The following is a 22,558-nucleotide window of genomic DNA, read 5'->3' on the forward strand; positions in this document are numbered from 1 at the left end:
GCTCATTTTGTTTTTTTTTTTTTTTTTTTTGGTGGAACCAGGGATTGAACTCAGGCCCTTGCGCTTGCCAGGGAAGTGCTTATTCCACTGAGCCATCTCCCCGGCCCCACCCTTCCTTCATTTTGGGTGTTGGGTATTTTGTCTCAGAAACAAGTAAAAAGTAATTGAGACAGTCATCTTTCCCTCCAAAGTCAGGAAGCGATGCTCAAGATGAGGACCAGAGCGCCCCAAGATGAACCGGAGCCATTCCAGCAACAACAGGTCCCAAGTTCTTCCTCCAAGAACAGCCAGGTTCATCAGGAAAGCCAGCATGGCAAGGTCCTCCAGCAGAACAGCCCAAGAGAACCAGCAGCTCCCAACAGTTTCCCTAAGAGCATCTCACCAGCTTCTCCAGTTCTGCCTCCTGCTGGCAACAGTGCTCAGCTGGGCCACCCATACCCAGCAAACGCGCTAAATTCAGAGGGGTGAACACTGACCACCAGTTAGCAATCCACTACATCTAGGAATAGACCTGCCTGTGAATTTCCAGGAAATAATCATATTCAAGATAGAACATACAAAGGCACAGAGATGTTCACTGATTTGCTCAAGGGTTTTGGCTGTGATTTGAACCCAAAGCTGGCACTCTTTTCCCATCTCTCTTAAATCACAAGCCTCGAAGCCATGTAAAGACTGTACAAAGTAAGTTCCATAAACATCAGTGTATTAATAACACTTACATTCCAGGGCCCACATGGATGCCTTTGCTATACACTTTCCCGAGTTGAACTGCCACGCCTTCTCCCATAGAAAGTCCCACTTTGTTTGAGCCAGGTTTATCGTTCATCCACTAAAGATCTTTTGTAATAGCTAGAGGAGTTCAGAACTTGGCCTGTGCTTCTATGTTATCAATGATGATGCTTTGTGTTTTATCAGTGGTGGCATGGAAGGAGGAGAAATCCCCACACACTCAGCACGCCCACGAAAGTCCTCCGTCTGTGTTCAGTGAGCGCCTCTTCTGTGGTCTCTGCCAGTACCAGGCACATGGGGTCAACAGCACACGGGGCTCTCACACTGGTGAAGATCCTGACAACGGGACGTGGCACTCAACAGACCAGTGGCTAAATACAAACTGTGATATGTCCTGACAGAAGGTGCCCATTACAGAGACAAGCATGGGGGTAGGTCACAGAGACACTGAGAAAGTGACACCTTGAAGAGCATGAAAGAATTTGCCAAGGACAGAGTGAACAAAAAACATTCTAGTTGTGGGGATGCAGAAAACAAAAGCCACCATGTAGGGCTCTGCCATGGTTTGTGATCTTCTCCTGACCCTCCTTGCTCATTTTCCTCTGCCGCAGAGTAGAAACCAGAATTCCTCTTCCCTAAAGTCAATCCTAGAAACCAAAACACGTTTTCCCCAAAGCCAGCCATAAAAACTAGAATTGTTAACTTTCCTCTACCTTTCTGTGTAAGAGTTTGACATTAAAATCCATGTGGGGGCAACCCAGGTGTTTGGGAGGCTGAAGCATGAGAATCAAGGCCAGTCTGCATGACTTAGGGAAACCCTGTCTTAGAATAAAAAATAAAAAAGGACTGAAGGTGCAGCTCAGAGCACTCGCCTAGTATGCAAGGAAGGCAGGCAGGCAAGTGCAAGAACTGCTACCGCTGAGGAGCCACGTGCTCTGAACAGACCATAGCCATTAGCTCGCTCTTTCTGCCCAATCACATTTCTACCTACTGCTTCTCCTTCACTGAACCTAAGTATAAAAATGAAGAGTTCATCCTGGTTCTTTGGAATCTTTTACCTGAAGGCTCCAGGCCACATAAAACTACTCAGATAGGTCAGCTGTGCATTGTTCTTATTGACATGCCTACTGTGATAAAAATATCGGCCAGGACCTTTTATGATGAGCAAATTGGCAGCAAACCATGGCGTCATGCACTTGGTGTAAGCTTTATGGGTATGCAGCATGCAAGGGTCCTGGGTCTCGGAGGGCTCCCACCCAGATTTCAAAAGAAGGCCTGGATCGCACAGAGACCATCAAAAGGAATCGAAAACTGGGATTTCATCGTGTTAAAAAACTTTTGCACAGGGGCTGGTGAGATGGCTCAGTGGTCTAAAGCGCCTACTTAGAACAAGCTTAGCAAAGCACAGGGACCACAGTTCAATCCCCCAGCACCACATGCCAGCCAGCCCCGCCCCCTGGTGGGCTGAGCTGGCCACACACACACACACACAAATAAATAAATTTTAAAAAAAAGAAAAAAGAAAACAAGAACTATTTTTAAAAAAAGAAAAACTTTTGCACAGAAAAAGAAGTCTCCAACAAAATGAAGAGAACCCAGAGTGGGAAACTTTTTTTTGCCATCTGTTTTCATAAAAAGGACTAATATCTAGAATATATAAAGAAAAGAAAAAAACCCTCCAAAATCAAAGACCTAGTCCAAAAATGGGCACCTAAGATGAACAGATGCCTGTCAGTAGTACAAATGACAAATAGATACATGAAAAAATGCTCAACATCACTAGTCATTCCAGAAATGCAGATTAAAACAACACTGAAGCTGTCTCACCCCAGAGAAAGAGCTATCCTCAAAAAGTCAACTAACAACAAATGCTGGAGGGGCTATGTGTGTGGGGGTGACCCTTCTCCACTGTTGGTGGGAGTGTAAGTTGGTGTAACAACTGTGGAAATTAGAATAGAGATTCCTCAAAAACCTAGGATTAGAGGTCCCATTCAATCCCATTCCCCTCTGGGTACCTTCCCACAAAAACTAAAAGCATCATACCACAGAGGTACATGGGAACACATGTTTATAGTAGCATAGGATGTAACAGCAAGATCTTGGAAGTATCCCAAATGCCAGCAACCAATGAGCAGATAAAAAAGTTCTCTTAAAAAAAAAACGGGATGGGGAAATGGCTCAGGGGAATAAGCACTTCCCTGGCAAGCGCAAGGACCTCAGTTCAATCCCTGGTTCTGCCAAAAACAAAACAGAACAAAACAAAAACCATAATGGGGTATATTAGCCATAAAGAAGAGTAAAATCAAGACATTTAAAGAGAAATGGATGGGCCTGGAGACCATAATCACAAGGGAAATCAGACGCACGTGCTAGTGCTGTATTTATACATGTTTCTCACACCAGAAGGAAACTGAAATTGTAAATAACCAAAATGTACACTAGATACTGTTTTTTGGTTTTTTTGGCAGAACCAGGGATTAAACTCAGGCCCTTGTGCTTGCCAGGGAAGCGCTTATTCCACTGAGCCATCTCCCTGGCCCCTTAAATATTGAGAAACAGGAAGAAACTGTTTAAAAAGAAAAGGAACTAGGGCTGGTGAGAGAAAACGAAGGCAAAGAAAATAATCAGAAGCAAAACATAACATGAAAAGTTTTGTGAATAGGGAGGGGAAAGGAATAGAGGATTTTGAAAGGAGTGGACAGGAATAGAGGGGAAAAAAGAGTAACCAAGACATAACATTCCATATGATGATGTGATCACTGTTATGTATACCTAAATCACATCCATGTTAAATAAAACTTTTTTTAAAAGCCTGGAAGGCCAAGCAATGTACCCCTGAGAGTGTGAAGTAAAAAAGTACTCTGGAGACTCCAGGAAGTTGGAGAAGTCAGGAACATCTGAGAAATGCTACTGGCAGTGAGCAGAAGCAGGCCAAGAAGGAGACCATGTGGGCTATAACCACCAACACCACAGGCAGGGGCTACCCAAGCCCTGGGGACTCTCATCCTGCCACCATTTTCCTGGCTGCTTGATGTGCGCTGCAGGATTTCATGTTTGCCATGCTGCGTTCCAGCTTCATTTTGGTTCCGCTCCCTTCTATTCTGCTACTTCTTCCCTCTGGAAGGGGAATGTCTATCGCGTGCCAATCTACATGGGCTGTGCTCACTTTCCGAGTCTGACAGGTGCTCACAGCTAGGAGAGTTTGCCTTGAGTCTCAGAGAAGACTTTGAACTTCAGACTTTGCAGGTAGAGTTATTAAAACTTTGGGGACTCTTAAGAGATGGGCTAAGCATACTGTGCATAAGGAGATATGCAAGGGGCCAAGGATGGAGCTCACTCTTTCTCTGGGGTGAGACAGAATGTAGAGAGCGTTCCTGTGATGTACAAGGTCCTGGGTTCAATCCTCAGCATGACAGAAGCACACAAAGCGATGTGCAGTTCTCCGCGGGCCAGATGGAATGTTGTGAACCCAGAACATTCCCCGAGGCTCACGAGTGGGGCTTGGAACTCACTGGCCTGGTCAGGTACTGGAGCCATGTGCTGCTGGGCGAAACAGCTGCCTCTGCTGCTGCAGAGTGGCGCCTGAAGGGAGGATGTGCTGGGCGGCCACGTTCCTGGCCAGTCCCTGCTTCCCGCTCTCTGCCTTCTGGCTCCCAAGGTCCTCCCACCGTGCCAAGTCTGTACTTAGCCTCCTGAGCATGGGCTGAAACCATGCAAGGCCTCAGCTGAAATCGACCTCTCCTCCTTGAAGTGCAGGCGCCAGGTATTTTATCCCAGGGATAAGGAAAGTGACTAAGACATATCTATTTATATAAATATATTTGTATAAAATAAAAATTTACAAATTATAAATAAATAAAAGTTTTTAAGCAAACAAGTCACTATAAAAGTTAAAATTGTAATACACATCATCCATTAATTCTAGTTTTAAAAAAGTTCTTTTTCATGAAAGAAATGTACGCACTGTACCCTTGATTGTACTCCTACAAATGGGGCACTTTCTCAAAGAGGGGGCACAGTCTCTGCACACCACCAGATGGCCACAGGGAATGAACACCACGGACACCTCCTTGTCCATGCACACTTTACAGGTCCTCTCTTCCTGGAGTCTCCTCAGCTGCTCTTCCATCGGTAAAGCTAGGAAAAGAATCGGGTCATTACTTTAGCGGCACATGAGTGCAGCGCGTGACGTCGGCATCCTTCATGTGGAGTCGGTATGCCCACACAACACGTCCTGCTTCCTAACTCCCTTTCTGCCATCCTGTAGGCCTGTCCTCCCTCCCCTGTGAGAACACTCTCCCAGTTCCTGTAGTCCATCTTTTATCTTGCTCTTTATTTTTACTCTGCCTTTCTCATATAAGAGCAACCATGTGTTATTTAAGCAGTGTGTCTGATTTATTTCATTAAACATCATGGTTTTAAGGTGCATTCATCTCCTATAAATGACTAAAGTTTATCTTTATGGCAGAGTAGTGCTCCATGGTGTATAAACACCATGTGAAAAAAAAGACTTTTTAGTAAAAAGCAATGCTCTTTTTCTTAATGAAATTCAAAGAAAATAAAAATAATACCTTCTACTGGTATAAACTGTTAATACTATTACCTGAAATATCTTCTGTTACAATATACTTTATGTCTTGTTGTACTAAAAGAAAAAAACAAGAAGTATTACTGTGAGGAATAAGGTTACTATTTGGCCACAAACTGCATGTTTTAAACAAAATTATATTGGGAACCAGACAAACTGTAAATAAAATTTTTTGAAATAAAAAACTTCAGAAAAACTCAATTAATATGAAAGTTAAAATTATGATACAGCTACCCCATTAATTCTAAATGGATTCTAAGTGCCTAATATCCCAGCACCATGGGAGTCTGAGGCATGAAGATCACCATTCAAGCCCAGTTTGGTCAGCCATACAAAGGAAGGAGACTCTGCCTCAAAATTAAAAATAAAATGGGCGGGCCGGGGAGATGGCTCAGTAGGATAAGCGCTTGACTGGCGAACACAAGGATCTGAGTTCAATCCCCAGTTCCGCCTAAAAAAAAAAAAAAAAAAAAAAAAAAAGGTTTATATCTTTAAAAAATAAAATGGGCTGGGAATGTGGCTCTGTGTGAAGAATCTGGGGTTGAACCCCTAGAGACACAGACAGACAGACAGACACACACACACAGCCAAAACCTCACAATTTTAAGGCAACAGAAGCCTTTAACTTACTTATGAATTAGATCAAGTTATTTTCTATGATCACTAATTATTTATGAGTATATGTTCAACTGTCCTAGAAAGATCTCAAAATAATTCTCTTGTACTCACCAAATAAATGCTTGTATAACTTTGGGTCCATTTCTTGTAGAGAGTTTTTGAATACCGTGGCAGCAACATTTCCTTTTACTAAAATAGTATCAATGAGTTCCCTTGCCTGTAAAGAGGCCTGCGTTTTCTGCTTGATAACATCATGTTCCTGTTCACTAATGACTCCTGCATCTAGTAGGCTGTTTAGTACTGGAATTACAGAAGTCAAATGTTGAAAAAGTGCCATTCTATTCTTCCGGATTAATGATAGATCTTCTGTATAAAAAAAAAAGAAAGAACTAAATACAAACATGTTCAACGTGCTCACAAACCTCTTCCACACCTCCATATACACACGAATGAAAACCACCTTACCCCACAATCAGGCACTGATCCTGGCTGTTTGGCTTGGGATTACCTACTTCTCTGTGCCTTGTCATAATGCCAAGTAGGAGGATGGATACTCCTGAACACTTGTGTTACACATTTTACATACATGTTACCTTCACAGAAGCCTGAAGGAGGTACTAACTCCCTCACTGAACAGATGAGGAAAGAAAGCTACAGTGAGACAGGTAAGCTGCCAAAGGACACCACACTGACAGAACGTAGTCTGAGGCAGGCAGGTCCGTGACCTCTGCTGCAGCTGTCTGTAGTGCCTTCCACTGACCCAAGAACCAAATGAAAGCTAAGGTCAAACAAAATTGAAATCTTAATTCAAGCTAATCACTGTGGGAAAAGGTAAAATCAGGAGAATTAAAATATTAAAATATCAATATTAAAATATTCTGTAAATTCTTTTTTTGGGGGGAGGGGCAGAACTGGGAATTGAATTCAGGCCCTTGCGTTTGCCAGGCAAGCACTTATTCTACTGAGCCATCTCCCTGGCCCTGTAAATTCTATTTTAAGTTGAAATGTTAATTATTTCCCTAGATCAGACATATTACAACTACCTAAATAATTTACAGCACAAACAGGCACTACCACATTTTAAACAGTATACCTTATTTGTCAATGACTACCTTCTTGTCGTACTGGATTTTTCTTATTGCTCTTTAAGATCTAGATTTGTATTCAGTGGCAAAAAAAAAAAAAAAAAATATATATATATATATATATACATATATATACATATATATACATACATATATATATATATATATATATATATATATATACTTTGAAACTATGATTTTATTACCTACGTTTATTAATTGCCATTAGCTTGCCAGGGGCCATTAAGCTGTTTCTACAATTTAGCTTTGACTTTTTATTTTCTACCACATTATTTCTGTAACGCAAGAACAAAAGCAGGACTTGCTGAAGACCTACTTCAGGGGAGGGGACGGGTAGGTGACAGATATGCTGACTTCAAGGAATTGGTGCCTGGCACAAGGCCAGAGACGCCCATTCTGAAGGTAACTGCAGCTCTGAGAATAAACGAGGAAAGGACCAGGACCAGAAGAGTGCCTGGCCAAAATGAAGGCTCTATAAATAACTGTTGGGAAGAAAGCTAGGCCTCAGTAATTTAAAGAATAGGAATAAAAAAGTTATATCCACAGGCTTGGTACATTCGAACAATATATCCTGTCAAATCATCCACAGTGGAGAATAACACATTAAAAAATAAAAACTATAATTTGTACTTGGTGTTGAAATATGTTATCTTGGTTGTTGGCGGAACTGCTTGGTGAGTCTGGCCTCACTCGGAGCTGCCGGCAGTCTCAGCAGAAAAAAATGGAAGACCTGCCTGATGTTGCTTCTTTTTCGACTAAACTTAAAAACACCTTGATAGTGTACCATAACATTGAAGATGATAAGTGGCAAGTTGCAAAGAAAACGAAAGATGTAGCAGTTTGGAGAAAAGCCTCAGAAGAATTTAATGGATATCTCTACAAAGCCCAAGGTGTTGTAGATGATGTAGTCAATACCATAATAGACCATATACGCCCAGGGCCTTTCCGCTTGGATTGGGACCGCCTCATGACTTCATTGGATATTGTGAAGCACTTTGAAGAGAATTGCTGTGTGAGGCGTTACACTACTGCCGGTCAGCTTTGGGATATAATTTCCCCAAGGGAGTTCGTTGATTTCTCCTACACCGTGGGCTATCAAGAAGGACTTTTATCCTGTGGAATAAGTCTTGACTGGAGTGAAGAGGCCAGAGTTTGTTCGTGGATTTAATCATCCCTGTGGCTGGTTTTGTGTTCCACTTAAAGACAATCCACATCAGAGTCTCTTGACAGGGTATATTCAGACAGATCTGCGTGGAATGATCCCTCAGTCTGCAGTAGATACAGCCATGGCAAGCACCTTAACCAACTTCTATGTTGACTTACGGAAAGCCTCACAAAAAGCATGATATGTTCAGACTTGCACTGTGCTCCTGGAACCAGCTCTTTCCTTTAGCTTATGGCCTGTGAAACTCAACAATTCTGTTTCTGTATATCCTGTGGGAACATTTGACATGTTTTTGGCTTAGTAGTATAATATTTTATGTTGTTCCTAAAGTACCGAGTTATTTAAAGAGAATGCATAGCTATTTGAAGCTCATAGCTATTTGAGAAGATTTTAGTTCTCTTAAACTTTTGTTTGGTGTTTCTCTTAAATCTTTGTTTGGTGTGGCAGTTTGTTTACAAATGGAGAACATGATCAAAATCCACAAAGAAATAGATAGTAGTTCTTTGGCTCTGAGTCAAGAAATTGAATAGTGTCTCATGAGTATTTTGGCTTTTTGGAAATTAAAGAAAACACAAGCATCATTCTCTTTTAGAGCTTCTTGAACATTTCATAAAATTTTTAATGTTTTTTGAAGGTACAAGCTAGTGCTTTACTTTTAATTTGTTCTATGAGTTTGTCAGTATCTTGGGCAAAAGGAAAGAGCCCCTTTTCTATATTTTGTAAAGGTAACATTTTTGTCAATTGACTTGCACTATTTTAGGTATTAATATGATAGATGTTAGTAACGCTATAATTTTAAATGCAATTTAGTATTGACATCTAGATACCATTCTCTTGTAACATATTAAAAATACATTAATTCGTTATTTATTGCATTGATTTTGGGAGTCATGAAATATGTTATCTTTTCAGTCTAAGATGCATTTGTCCAATTATGTTTTGTTCAACCTATAACTTGTGTTTTGGTGCTGAGGATCAAACTCCTTGCCTTAGCATGCCAGGCGTGCACCCGACCTGGGAGCGGCTGCAGCCCTGAAATTCATATGATTTGCCTACTACTAGCTGGGCAAGTCTCATTTTGAAGTCATACAATGTATTGTAGCTTAGAAGTTATGAAGAGTTGAATATACTTTTGCAGCGTATTACTATTTTATTCTGGAAAAATTTTGCCCCTTTTTAACTGTCAAGAAATTAACCACTCTTTGTTCTTAGGAAACTGTAAGGTAATCATTCACCTAAATCATTCACTCATCAAACAGTACTTCCTAAGCACGCACTAAGTACAGAAAGTACGCCAGCTAGAGGAGACAGGGTGAGGCAGAGGCACTTGGAGCTCTCTCACACGGCAAGTCACAGTATGGTGTATTATTACTTGGAGTCATCTCTGGAGACTTGATTGATTTCCAATGAAAGAAATACAAATGTTTGTACTGATGAATGGTTTTAGACTTAAAGGGTCTATCATGACCTGGCAGTGAGTGCTTTCTTTAAGCAGCTGTTGGCTGACAACCACAGGCTAAGACTGAGCAGACCACAGGGAGAATGCACTCATCCAGTCTTCACAGTGAAAAGGAAAGCCTTTTCCTTTTCAGGCTAAGTGACGATTAACTTGAATTACGTGGCTGCTGTAGTACAGGCATATAAACTGAGTCATTTACATCTAGCAAGTGTATGATGCTACACTGCTATATTTTAGCATGTGTATGCTACACTGCTATGTTCTGGTAAGCTTCTCTCCATGGGCCGGAGAGGTTTATCCTTGAATGGAGTGGACACAATCTGACTCTCAATTATCCTGATGGCCTTAGACAAAGATAAGAGCAAACTTTTTGCTCTTTCCTGAGTTTTGATACAGGCAATGTGGACTGTCATTTGTATAGATTGGTCAGAGATACACACAGATAAATCAAAAAGCCATGCAGACAAAGTCAGGTGGATGGGCTAAGGGCAGCAAGAAAAGTCAATACTGACAGAGTTGTAAACTGTCACATGTGACACAGCTCTTCTGCCCCCCCCAACACCTTCTGGGAAGAGGAAGACCCTGTGAAGAGGCAGTCTGTTTTGAGCTGTGCTGAAGGCACTGTTGGCATGGCCTGTGTTTGGGCAAGTGTGGCAGCGAGAGATCAGCATTTCTCTTTGTCTAGGCCAGAGCCATCCCAGCACTCAGAGCACCCCATGGGACCGGGCTGGCAAGAGCTAAGGTGCAAGGTCACGGCCAACTTATCCTGAAACATCGTGACACAGAATGCCAGGACGTCCCTGAACAAACCCTCAGAAGGAATTCAGTCTGGTGTGGGCAGGGAGAGGAATTCATCGTACTTGGTGCACTGATTTATAATGCAAAACCCAATATTATTATGTTAATTTTAAAATTAATAACTGCCCCAACCTCATTTTAATTTACAACAAAAGGGGTGAGGAACTAGCCCAGGATCAAAACTGAGCCTTAAGTAACTGCGCACAAAGTCACTGCCCAGAGTAAATGTACGAATAGAAGAACAGAAGGAAGCATCATTGTCTCTCAGTACACACTCTTTCACTGTGATAACCAACTCCAATGCATTTGAGCGTAAAGCAATCTCAGAATCTGGCTCACTGCTGTGCATGTGTCCAGCAACCGACACAGCGCTGGCACAGCCGCGCAGAAGGGAAACCACAGCCATCATATCCATACCTGATTCCTTTTCCTCGGCTGCTCTTTCTTTTGCCTCTTCCCTCATTTCATCTTCTGCATTAAGTAAATCTAGCACAAGATCACTGATGGTTTTGTAATTGTCTCCAGCGGTCAGGATTTTACTCTGAACCGTCTGCTTTACCAGGTGTCTACTAAAGCCCATTTCCAGAGCGGCTTTTACAACAGGCGTATTCATCATGACGGCATCTTCCGGCTGGTTCTCTCCAGGCCCAAAATGAACAACTACATGGAACATAGGACCTGACACGTTAGGATAGTCTGTGCATTTTTTAAGTGGAAAGTTCCTACAATACTGAAAACATAGAACATGGACATATACTATTTTACACAATTTTTTGTTCAATTCAAAATGATATATATGTGATATCGCTAGAATAAAAGTGTGAAATACTGTTTTTAAATTAAAATCTGAATTATCTGCCCTACTTGGATATGCATTTGAGAGGAGAAGGAAACACAGCATCAGGGGTTATCTCCTATTAGACCTGAGACTCATCATCCCCTACACTGAGTGAACCAATGAACTTTCCAAAACAGGTATGTGTTTTCAGGTATTCCTCAGAGGGCCTCGCCAGTTCTCGCCTCTACTACTGCAGTGGCTCCCACAATGCTGCTTCCTCCCAGCAATTCTCAGCAATGCATTTAGGGGATCGGTGTGGGCAGGGACAGGACTTAATTGTGCTTGGTGTACTGAGTTCTAATGAAAGACTGAGATTATTATGCTAATTTTAGAATTAATCACTGCCCTGACCTCATTTTAATTTATAACAAAAGGGGTGAGGAACTAGCCCAGGATCAGAACTGAGCTTTTAAAACCTGACTTGTCCCACAGTTCTGAAAGCACGTGAGATTCCTTGTGCTAGGGTATGGTCCAAATATTGTTTGATCATTTGTGACACTGGGGACTGAATCCAGGCCTGCAGACACATTAAGCAAATACTCTACCAGTAGGCTACATACCTTGCCCTTTTTCATTCTTTTCTTTTTGAGACTAAGTCTTGCTTTGTGGTTCAGGCTGACCTTGAACTTACTCTGTGACTAGCCTCAGACTAGCCTCAAACTCCCAGTGATCCTCCTGTCATAGCCTCTCTAGTACTGGGATTACGGGTGTGCACCACTATGCCTGATACCCTTTTCATTTTATTTCTGAGACAGGTTCTCACTAAAATTTCCAGGCTATCCTCAGGCCTCAGGTGTCTGAGCAGCTGGGATACAGGTGTGCACCATCATGCCCAGCTATCACAAACAACTTTACTACAGCTTATAAATGCTATCTGGGCCCTGTACACCTATTCAGCCTCATGCTTTGTTTTTTTTTTTTTAAATTTTATTTATTTGTGTGTGTGTGTGTGTGCATGTGTGTGTGTGGCCAGCTCAGCCCACCAGGGGGCAGGGCTGGCTGGCATGTGGTGCTGGGGGATTGAACCGCGGTCCCTCTGCTTTGCTAAGCTTGTTCTAAGTAGGTGCTTTAGACCACTGAGCCATCTCACCAGCCCAGCCTCATGTTTTTTGTTTTTTGCTTTTTTTGTTCAGGGTCTCACTACATAGCCCACATTAGTAGTGATCCTCCTGACTTCTGCCTCTTAAGTGCTGGGATTACAGGCGTGTGCCACCACGCCCAGACTTCATCGCAGGCTCAGCACACCCGGAGGTGGGGCCGGCGTGGCAAGCGGAGCCACGGATTGAACACTGGCTCCTGCGCTTAGCTAAGCAAGCGCTTAGTCCGCTGAGCTATACTGCCGGCCCTCAGCCTCATGTTGTCTCATATCTGCATCCTGCATTCCAGCCTGAAGTTATACACTGAAGCCTCTTGGGTCAAAGGCTGCCTGCAGTGCTCCACTCTTGTACCTCTGGCTTCACACCATTATCTATTCAAAGCACCTACTTCTGCCGGTACAGAATTCCGTTCACTCCTCTCAATGTGCTACCGTGCCTGCGCCTGGAATATGTTTTTCCTCCCCTGTCCCTCGACTGAGTCCTCTCCTCTTGGGTTCTCTGCTAAGACAAGCTCTTCCTCCAGGCAGCCTCTGCCCATCCTCCAAGGCGGGTTCACTGTCCTCATGCACTGTCCTCGCTCACTTCACTGTCCTGACTAGATCCCCTTTATCTGCATGTGTGTCAGTACCCCCACCATGATCAATGGCACCAGCCATGCATGTCCTGCTTTTATTCCTCAGAACAGCTAACACAATAAATATTTATTGAACTGAATCACACACTACAAGTGGAACAGAAGTACTTGTTCAAGAACTTGCTTTATCCCCTCTTAGGTTTCAGATAATGAACACACCTCTTGGCCTCTCTGAATCTCAGTCCTCCTGTTAAAGAATAAAAATAGTATTTCCTATCTTCTCCAGAGAAGGAACACATGAGCAATCTAATGTCACAGTACACGTGTTCCCACGCTGGTTCAAGGGCAAGGGGTGGGCCAGGCCTGGTGGTGGCAGTGGCAGAGCACACCTGCAAGCCCAGCCCTTGGGAGGCTCAGGCAGGAGGCTCAGCGTGTGTGTGAGGCCAGCCGGGGCTACATGTGTGCGTTCAATGCCAGTCTGCATTGTGAGACCCTGCCTCAATCCATCTATCTATCTATCTATCTATCTATCTATCTATCTATCTGTCTGTCTGTCTGTCTGTCTAGGGGGAGGGGAGACAGGTAACAGATCAAGGTTTAGGCCAGGTGTACACTGTTTGTTAAAATTATAGACCCTTGATTCAGTCCCCAAGACTCCCTCCAAAAATACAAATACCCAAGCCCTGCCCTCATATGACTGTATTCCATAGGTCTGAAGCTTAAACTAGAAATCTGTAGTATTTTTTAAAGTTCTCCTGGCAACTCTAATATGCAGTACATTGGAAGGTGCACTGTAAATCATACACCAATACAAATATAATTATCACCGCTCAAGCTTAGCAACACCAAACAGTTCTATTTCAAAGCAGTAACTGTCATCGTTTACACGTACTTGGTGACTCCGCATTTTCATCTTCTGGGGTGTCTGATGTGGACAACAGCTACAGGAAAAAACATGTGTGTAAGTTAAAACATCAACTTACCCTGCCCATCCCAATACAAATGTGCCAGTGGGCCTACTTCACTCAGTTATCTCCTAATTGACCTGCTCACCAGTGATGTTTTCAGCTCGTGTGCAGCCGCCGTGAGCTCTGGCAGCTGTTTGTAATCAAAAGCAGTGTTTCACTTACATTCCCAAGTTACTCCCTAGGCCATGAGCTAAGAGAGCTTCCACGGGGGCAGGAAAGGGGCTTTCAGACATCTCCGAGACAATCTGCTTGCCTGTCCTCTGGTTACAGTTCACACTCACCCTTCAGGACAGATCAGACCCTCTATGGAGGCCACTGACCATCGTTAGGAAACTTCTGACCCTCAACCTACTATGTAAGTTTTTACTTGTTTTGCCAAGATTAAAAGAAACAATGGATTTCTCTTTCTTAAATCTTTCAGAGTTTTATGTTTTTGGCATTGGAAATAAAATTCAGAACCTGGTGCTTACTAGACAGGCACTGCGCTGCTGAGCTATATCCCCAGGCCCTCTTTTTTTTTTTTTTTTTTGGTGGAACCAGGCATTGAACTCAGGCCCTTGCACTTGCCAGGCAGGCGCTTATCTACTGAGCTATCTCCCCAGCCTCAGCCCTTCTTTTAAAGAAAAAACTTACATAACAGAACTATTAAATGGTACTATCCTAACTTATTTTCCTCAAATAGTTTAGGTATTATGACTTAATTGGAGAAATGCTTGAAGAAAAAGACAGCAAATATCATTTTTAGAAAATTAGTAATAATCTATTTTTTCCAGAAAAATAGTACTTTCTAGGATCACGTTAAGTTTTGTAAAAAAGGAAAATGTTTTTAAAATGGTATCTGTGTGTTTAAAATAACTTTTTATCCTTCCATTAAAACACTCCTCTGTAATTCACAAAAGATCACTTTTTTGTTGGTAACCAATGATTTCTGTGACAATGCCTTCCCTTCCCCACCTGTTCAAGCAGATGAGGATAAATGGCTTGAACTTGACTGATGAATTCTTGTCCTTTAATCCTTATCAAGTACTCACACCTGAAATGAAAACAAAATAAAGTATGAAGCATTATTTTGTAAAAGCAAAATAAATAGTTAATAATAAATTCCTCACTTGTATTTATCCCATTAGAAATTTGATTAAAGGTCTCAAATCACAGAATCATTTAAGATCACTAAATCTAAACATGAGGTTTGAAGAATAAATCCTACTCCTGTGGTAACTCCTTGCTATTGATCTTTTGAAAAGTGTTTTTTTTTTTTTTTTTTTTTAAAAGAACCTAACCTATAAAATATCTCTTAATATGATTCAAATTGTTGGGATGTGAATTTTTAAACTTTTTCTTTAATGTGCTGCCTGTTACAGTTAACATTTCACTTACTACAAGTATTTTTTTCATGTGGTTTGAATGTTTTAGAGAATTAGTTAATTTTATATTTTTATCTTCAGGCATGTATCATGCTTCAACTAATTTTTGAAAGCCCTAAATGTTTATCTGAATTTGAACAGGGCAAATGTAGTCATTTGTAGACTGTAAATATCTCAAGAGGGCATAAACACGCTTATCACCACTCTGGTCTTTATCAGCCCAAGGGAGTGGAAGGGTACTGCAATGAAGCCTGCAGGATGGGGGCAGGGAGCGCACAAGTGGCATTTTGCCAAGGCTGACACAGTGCATTCTGGGAGCCTTGCAGTGCATGTTGGGAGCTAGTAGGGCTGTCACCACTTTGCTCTCTTCAATTATTCTTGGACTTTTGAAAATACCCTAATATGTGCATTAAAAACAGTGCATAGATACATAAGTTCCCTAAATAAGTGACTCAGCTCATGATAGTCTTAAAAACTGAAGATATAGAGAACAAAGAAAAAATGAGGAAACTGAAGACATTTAATATCATATAATCACAAGTGCTTCAATTTCTATGAAATATACATCCTTTATCAAACTTAAGTGCAGGGGCTGGGGAGATGGCTTAGTAGAATAAGCACTTGCCTACCAAGCACAAGGGCCTGAGTTCAATCCCAGGTTCCACAAAAAAAAAAAAAAAAAAAAAAAAAACTTTAGTGCAAAATGAATTCATGTCATTACCAAAGCAGATTCACTATTCTTTTTGAATATTCTCAAAGCTACCAAAATGGAAAGAAATTTGTAAAAATCCTGCAGGTGGTCCTCATAATCTTTAGTTTTAAAACTTTACAAAAGATAGGGAGCGCCAAGTTGCTATAAATGAAAATACTATATACATACTATATACAAATGTATATAATAAAAATGTTAGAATACTGAATTTGGTGATCAACATTAAAGAATACCAAAAGTTTTGACTATGAAGACTGTGATTATCGGTAGCCTGTTTTAGATGAACTAGGACAGCATTCAAGGGTACAGAATAATCAAAATGGTAAGACACAATAAAATGCTAGCTAGTAAGTGAAACAGATGAGACATATTTATACTCACCCTGACTGCCCCACTCAGTGTCAGAACTTCCTCTGAATTCCTGTAGGCTGCTCTCCTTTTATTCCCTTGGTGGTGAGGTCTGAACCCACCGCAAGTACCCTACCGCTGGGCTACACCCCAGCCCTTTCTTCTTATTCACGGCATTTATTAGCTTCCAAATGCTCTGTAACTTACTAAGTCATTATTAATCATCTGTCCTTTTCTGCTATAAAATGAGCTTATGAGACCAGAGGGTCTTTGCTTTGTTCAACAGGGGACTTGGTATGCACTTAGAACAGTGTGCGGCAATACAAAAGCCCTACTGAAGAAGAATGAATGAATACTGAGTGAAACACGGTGCAGACGGTGCTGAGGGAAAAAGTCCAGAACTATTTATAACATTTAACTGAATTTGATTTCCTACTGCTGTGTAAAACTACATTTCTAGGGGCCGGGGAGATGGCTCAGTGGAATAAGCGCTTCACAGGCAAGCACAAGGGCCTGAGTTCAATCCCTGGTTTCACCAAACACACACACACACACACACACACACACACACACACACACACACACAAACAAACTACATTTCTACAGACGGATATAGTTACAGATACATAGATGCTGGGACAGACAGACACTGGGTATCAGTCACTGGACAATTTCCTTTTCTCTATACTTTTCTATAATGTGTGACTTTACAATGAATATATACAAAAGTATCACCTCTTGGCCTTTCGGCTAAGATCAAGTCTGTTTCTAAGTAACCTGTTCTAAACTCACAAATGTATCTTTGGAACAAAGCCAGAATATTCACAGCTTGTTATCAGGTAAACACAGAAACCCCACAGGATGCTAATAGAAGAGTGTGTGAAGAGAATTTCCAGGTACCTGGGAAACCACTTGGCGTGCTCCACCCATGGGTCGTCTCCCAGCTCCCAACACCTCAGCCCGCCATCACAGCAGAAGCACTTGACATCATCGCTGTGCCCTAAAAGTACATTTCCACCAACGCTTATGAGTGCATACAATTTGTCCACTAAAATACATAAGATAAAACATTCTGGATTTTTTTAAATTAGCAACTTAAGTGTCTTACCCACATAATAGAAGCCTGCACTGGCAAGCTGCTCCGGATGGACTAGCACACTTGAAGGCCAGGTAGAGAACGTCCCAAAGCGGGCAGCATGCGTCTGCATGCTTAGATTAGAAACGGTGAACCTCGAAGTGTTCTGAAGCTGATTCCCTAAGAAAGGGCAGTTGGGAAAATGCCTCCGGTGCTCTGACATAGCATCATCCTTTGGTTCCCAATTGCTCAGCTTTCCGCCACAGGCAAAGCAGGCCACTCGGTCCCCAGGTCCTATGTAATAAAAGCCTGCCTTGGCCAGATCCGTAGGGGACAGGAAAGTCAACGGCCACATTTGGTAAGTGAGCAATCTGGCTTTTTCAGTACTCATTGTACAATGATAGGGACTTGTCCTCAAGGCAGAAAAGTCTTGATTTGCTCTGAAGTTTACAGGACTTGATGGAAAACTTGAGTAAGAGCCACTGAAATACCCACTGTTTTCCAAACTTGGAAGTGATGAATGCGTGGGATTTGTTACTGAAGAAGAAACAGAAGGCTGAGAGGTAGCTTCCAAAGTGTTAACTGAGGTTAAATTCTGCACAAAGCTGCAACTGGGGTACAACTTCTTATGCTTTTCCATCGGACTGTCTCCCCGTTTCCAGTTATCCAGCATCAGCCCACAAGAGAAGCACTTGACTCGGTCATTCACACCAGTGTAATAGAAGCCAGCGCGAGCGAGACTCCTTTCCGAGACAGGTACGCCGCTGGGAAAAGCCGAGTACGTGGACATCCGGTAGAGCTCACAGGAAAGGTCGTACTTCAGTTCAAACATATTGGCACTTTTCATCAAATTTGATAAGAAGATGCTATTTTCTACTATATTCATAGTAAAATGGATGGGGAGGAAAAGGGACCAGTCTTTCTCTGGGGAGGTAGTTTTGTGCATGGCTTTTGATTTAATCAGTTTGACTATTGGGCTGAATATCAAAAATTTCTTCCGTGCACTTAGGGTTTCAGCTTGGTGAGGGCCTAAATCCCATAGGGTTACATCATGTGCATCAGGTCGTGGAGCCCTTTCTGAAGGGGTGGCAGCTGTTCCAGGTCCCTGGGAGGCACTGCCCCATTCCCTCAACCTGCAGATGAGGTATCTGACTCACAAGGCCAGCATCTTTTCCTGACGAAAAGCTGTGCCCCACCATGTTCTAGCAATGACCCACCAACAGGTGCTGGTGCTTTCTCTACCAGGACTGGCCACCATGGTGCCGAGTTCAACACTTGGTTTCCAAGTAGCAGGAGAAACATCACAGCTTGCCATCAATAATTACTTCCCTCGCAGTAGGTTATTGTGCCTAACTTTATCATTCTCCTCAATGGTAAAAACTTTTGTGGACTGTTACACAGTTTTTCTTTATGGAAATTTTATTTTTGAGTAAGTTTGTTCCTTTCCCAAAATTTAACCATTGAATCATCAATTCTCAGCCTCCTGATCAAGAGGTAACAGACTATTTGAACAAAATAAAATTTGAACTTTCAAAATATCAGTAGGCTTTTACACAGTGGATACTTTCTTCACTAATTGTTACTTTTATCTTTTTTACTTGTTCTAAATTTGTATTATATAAAGTTTTGGTCTTGACATTATTTGTCATTGCAGAAATCCCTTAATAGATCAAAGGCTTCATTTGACTATTTCTCTTAATTCTGCAGAAGACTATCTCTTTGTTCTAGATAACTGTCACTCATTTTAAAATCTTTACCAAAATATAGGTACTTTATCTTTTAGCTCTACAGAGAAACCCATGGGAGACTGATGAGCCAGCTGTGAGAGACGGGCTTTAACAACATGCCTCCAGAATAAGCACTTTACTTTCACAAATCAAGTTTAAAATCAAAATCATTACAGTAACATCTCATATAATTACATTCTTTGGACAGTATATCCAAAAGTCTAATTAATTATTAATTTGTTTTTTCATGCACAAAACTACCTCCCAAGATTAGACTGTCCCTTTTTAGGATTTTAGGCCTCCATTTTGAGATATTTGATGTATAGAAAAAACTAGAAAAAAGCTAAAAGTAGAATCGTGTCCTTTGTAAACCTGTTAAAAATAGAAAGAACTTTAAAAATTGAGTAATTCACACAGGCAACCTGACCACCTTTTTCTTAAAACACTTTCCGGAGGCAGTGTGCATGCACCCATCTTCCCCTTCTCAGTCGACCTGCAGGGCGGGCCACAGGAAGCATCGCCAGCCAACACCCCCTCAGGGCAGCACTAGGCTCAGCTGCTTTCAGCGGGCAGGAGAGGAACCAGGGCGGGCTGTAATGAGATCTTACTTATCTAGTCCTGCCACACTTCTGGGGATCTTTGCAGTCACCACCCTGAAGCTTCAGCTCCAAGTTAGCATCAATTTTATTACCTTTAAGAATCACAGAATAAAACTCAACAGAGTATTTCTCACTTAGTAGTGGTGACTAATTTGCTTTCATGCTTGTGTAATTAAACTAAACACCAAAAAAGAAAACCTATTGTCTCCAAAATTAAGTGTTGATTAACTGTCTACTACATCCAAGATGCTGTGCTAGCTGTGATACTAAACAGTATAGCCTACTCTTTGCTGAGGGGAGGGGAGGGGAGGGGAGGGGAGAGAACTTTTTGTTGTTTTTTGAGACAGGGTCAAGTTATCTGGTCCAGCTGGCTTTGACCTTACTATGCAAGCCCAGTCTGGCCACAAACTCATGGTGATCCTCCTGACTCAGCCTCCTGAGCACTGGGATTACAGTTGCAAACCACTATCCCCTGCGGTCACAATGTTTTTAGATTTTTTTTCTTTTGAAACAGGGTCTTGCTACATGTACCTGAAATTAGATTTGGACTTGCTATGTAACTCAAACTACCTTCAAATTACCAATCCTTGTGCTTCAGCACCACACCCAGCTCTGTTTGTTTTGTTTTCCAGGACAGATTCTCACTGTACCACCCAGGATTTAAGATGGTCCTGCATCTGCCTCCAGAATGTTAGCCATGTACTACCACCTTTGATTGTTTTTAAAGCTTACAGTTAACTGCCAGCATTTTGTAAATGTAAGAAACTTCCCATAGCTCTGTAGATTTTACACTTGCAAAGAGAGCAGCTGGCAGCAATTGGGTACATCTCCGCACCACTGTGCCCTCTAGGCAGGGCATGGGCACTGCGCCTGGGCTCCCACATGGGGCCTGCTGCTTGGTCACTGAGCCGGCTCTATGGTTTCTGTGTCAGTACAATCAGCAGGCGCATAAAATCACTGTAGTAACTACACCTAGCAAAAGTAACAGAAATGAAAGACAAAGAGGAACACCCATTTTTGTAGAACATAAATGAAGCCTACTTCTTGGTGGGAAGGAAGAGTGTTCTCCCACATCAAGTGTGCCAACAGAGCTTGCTTCTGTTCACAGAAGCACTGGGTTCTCGCTCCCAGCACCTGCCTGGCCTTGAGTGCATTCGAGTTTGCAAACCCCCTCACGCCCCTCTTAGTCTAAAGGAGTCTAGAAACAAGGCACGTATGTGAGGAGCTATAGACAAGAGTCACACAGTAAACATACAAAAACCTTGGCTCATTCAGCCTCCGTCTTAGCATCTCCTGCCACCTCCTCCCAGGGTGCCACTGGAGAAGACCCTGCTTCAGGCCCCTAGTCTCCAGCCGGCCGACGACGCCACCTTACCCTGGGCAGCCCGTGCAGCCCTTCTATTGCCTTCCCTATCTCCGCTGCATTGCATTTCATTCTCGAGGCTTCGCTTTAGCATTCCTGGAGTCACCCCCTCTCCACTCACAACTTCCTTGAGCTCTTCTCTGGGAACCTATGTCCTATGACCTCAGAAGTCTTGCTCTTGCGTTTTCTATCTCACCTCATGTCCTCAACTCTCATCCTCTCCTGGCCCTTCTCCTTCCACACAACAATCACGTGCAAGTCTACTTCAGCTTTCAAATGAAAGCAAGCAAACAAATACCCTTTTTCCTTTTTTTGGCACTGGAAATTGAACTCAGGACCTCACACTTATGAGGCAGGTGCTTAAGCCACTGAGCTATATATATACATACACATATATATATCCCCAGCCAAATACTTTCTTTCAATCCTGTTTTCCACTCCAGCAACTGCCTTGCAGCAAACAAAATGAACTTGTGTCTAAGTGAACGTCTCCACGTCCCCACCTGTCATTTACTCCTTAAACCAGTGAAGTTTAAAAACTCTCAGCCCTCTACCGCGGTGCACACCGTTAATTATGGCGCTCCGGGGGCTGAGCCAGGATTCCAAATTTTAGGTCAGCCTGGCTTACACGATTCAGGGCCAGCCTGGACTACACACTGAGAGGCCCTGTCTGAAGACCCTAAAATTAAACTGGCAGTAAAAACAAACATTAAACGGAGAGCAGAGCACATGCCTGTAACCCCAGTGTGGTAGGAGGCTGAGGATGGAGGAGCTCAAGTTTGAGCCCAGTCTAGGCAATTCAGCAATATAGAGACTGTCTCAAAATTTAAAGTTTTTCTTTTTTTCTTTAGAGGTGTGTGGATGTAGCTCAGGGCGAAGAACGTGGGTAAAATCTCCAGTACAGCAAAAACAAAAATGAAAACTCTGACAAAACGAGTGAAAAAAATTGAAACTGACTGGGGCAGACTTCCTCTTAGAAACGCTCCAGTCCCTGGCTGGCTTGGAATCCCTCTTTCCTTTCTTGCAGTTCCTTCTCAGAAGAGCTCAGATGTGCAGTCTCCTCCCCTTACGCCACCATTTCTGGAGGGCAACTTCCTGGGTCCCCCAGCAGCTGGGTGTCCCCACCCGCCAACCGGTTTCCTTTCTGCGCGCGCCCGCCCGCTCTGGGCATCGAACTCTGAACCCTGCCTCGCAACCCGGGCGGCTCCGCCTCCTCGCTGGGCCGTGGCAATACCGTGCCACCTGCTCCAGCCGGTCAAAACTTAGAAAACCCACGTGAGGTCTTCGGAGGGCGGCCTAGCAGAAGCAGGACGCCACAGCGGGAGTCACCAACGACACACGTCCAGCGCGCCCGTTCCTTCAGCACGCGGCAGGCGCCTCCGGCCACCCGCCGGCTCCAGGAGGCGACCGCGCGCACCCTGCCCGCCCCG

At 42.8% G+C, this 22,558-nt stretch overlaps 1 protein-coding gene and 1 pseudogene across 5 annotated transcripts; one reads left to right on the top strand and one right to left on the bottom strand.

Annotated features, from left to right (window-relative positions):
- Positions 1–4,579: 4,579 nt before the first annotated feature.
- On the bottom strand, positions 4,580–18,491 carry LOC101592230 (putative inhibitor of apoptosis). Of its 5 annotated transcripts, none has more exons than XM_023709504.1 (8): positions 17,473–18,491; positions 17,265–17,364; positions 14,895–14,973; positions 13,865–13,913; positions 10,881–11,123; positions 6,047–6,235; positions 5,333–5,374; positions 4,580–4,866 (listed from the first exon to the last, which is right to left on the bottom strand). In XM_023709504.1, exons 1-8 carry the CDS (start codon positions 18,383–18,385, stop codon positions 4,673–4,675), a joined length of 1,809 nt encoding a protein of 602 aa, XP_023565272.1. In that variant the 5' UTR covers positions 18,386–18,491; the 3' UTR covers positions 4,580–4,672. The 5 variants fall into 5 exon arrangements, with proteins under 5 accessions (XP_023565272.1, XP_004626208.2, XP_023565274.1 ...); XM_004626151.3 differs by having other exon boundaries at positions 6,047–6,301; XM_023709506.1 differs by lacking the exon at positions 10,881–11,123.
- Positions 7,711–9,098, top strand: LOC105741444 (annotated as a pseudogene).
- Positions 18,492–22,558: the final 4,067 nt, after the last annotated feature.

This window comes from Octodon degus, unplaced genomic scaffold (genome assembly GCF_000260255.1).
Source record: "Octodon degus isolate 3935 unplaced genomic scaffold, OctDeg1.0 scaffold00012, whole genome shotgun sequence".
NCBI classification, from domain to species: Eukaryota; Metazoa; Chordata; class Mammalia; order Rodentia; family Octodontidae; genus Octodon; species Octodon degus.

Bases quoted from the DNA above. Each gene is read 5' to 3' on its own strand.
- LOC101592230 (XM_004626151.3), bottom strand. From the start codon at position 18,385: ATGCACAAAACTACCTCCCCAGAGAAAGACTGGTCCCTTTTCCTCCCC. The intron at 13,914-14,894 runs GTGGGGAAGGGA...TTTTTCCTGTAG, and splicing joins ATCCTCATCTGCTTGAACAG to CTGTTGTCCACATCAGACAC. The intron at 4,867-5,332 runs GTAATAGTATTA...TTCTTTTCCTAG, and splicing joins TGTAACAGAAGATATTTCAG to CTTTACCGATGGAAGAGCAG.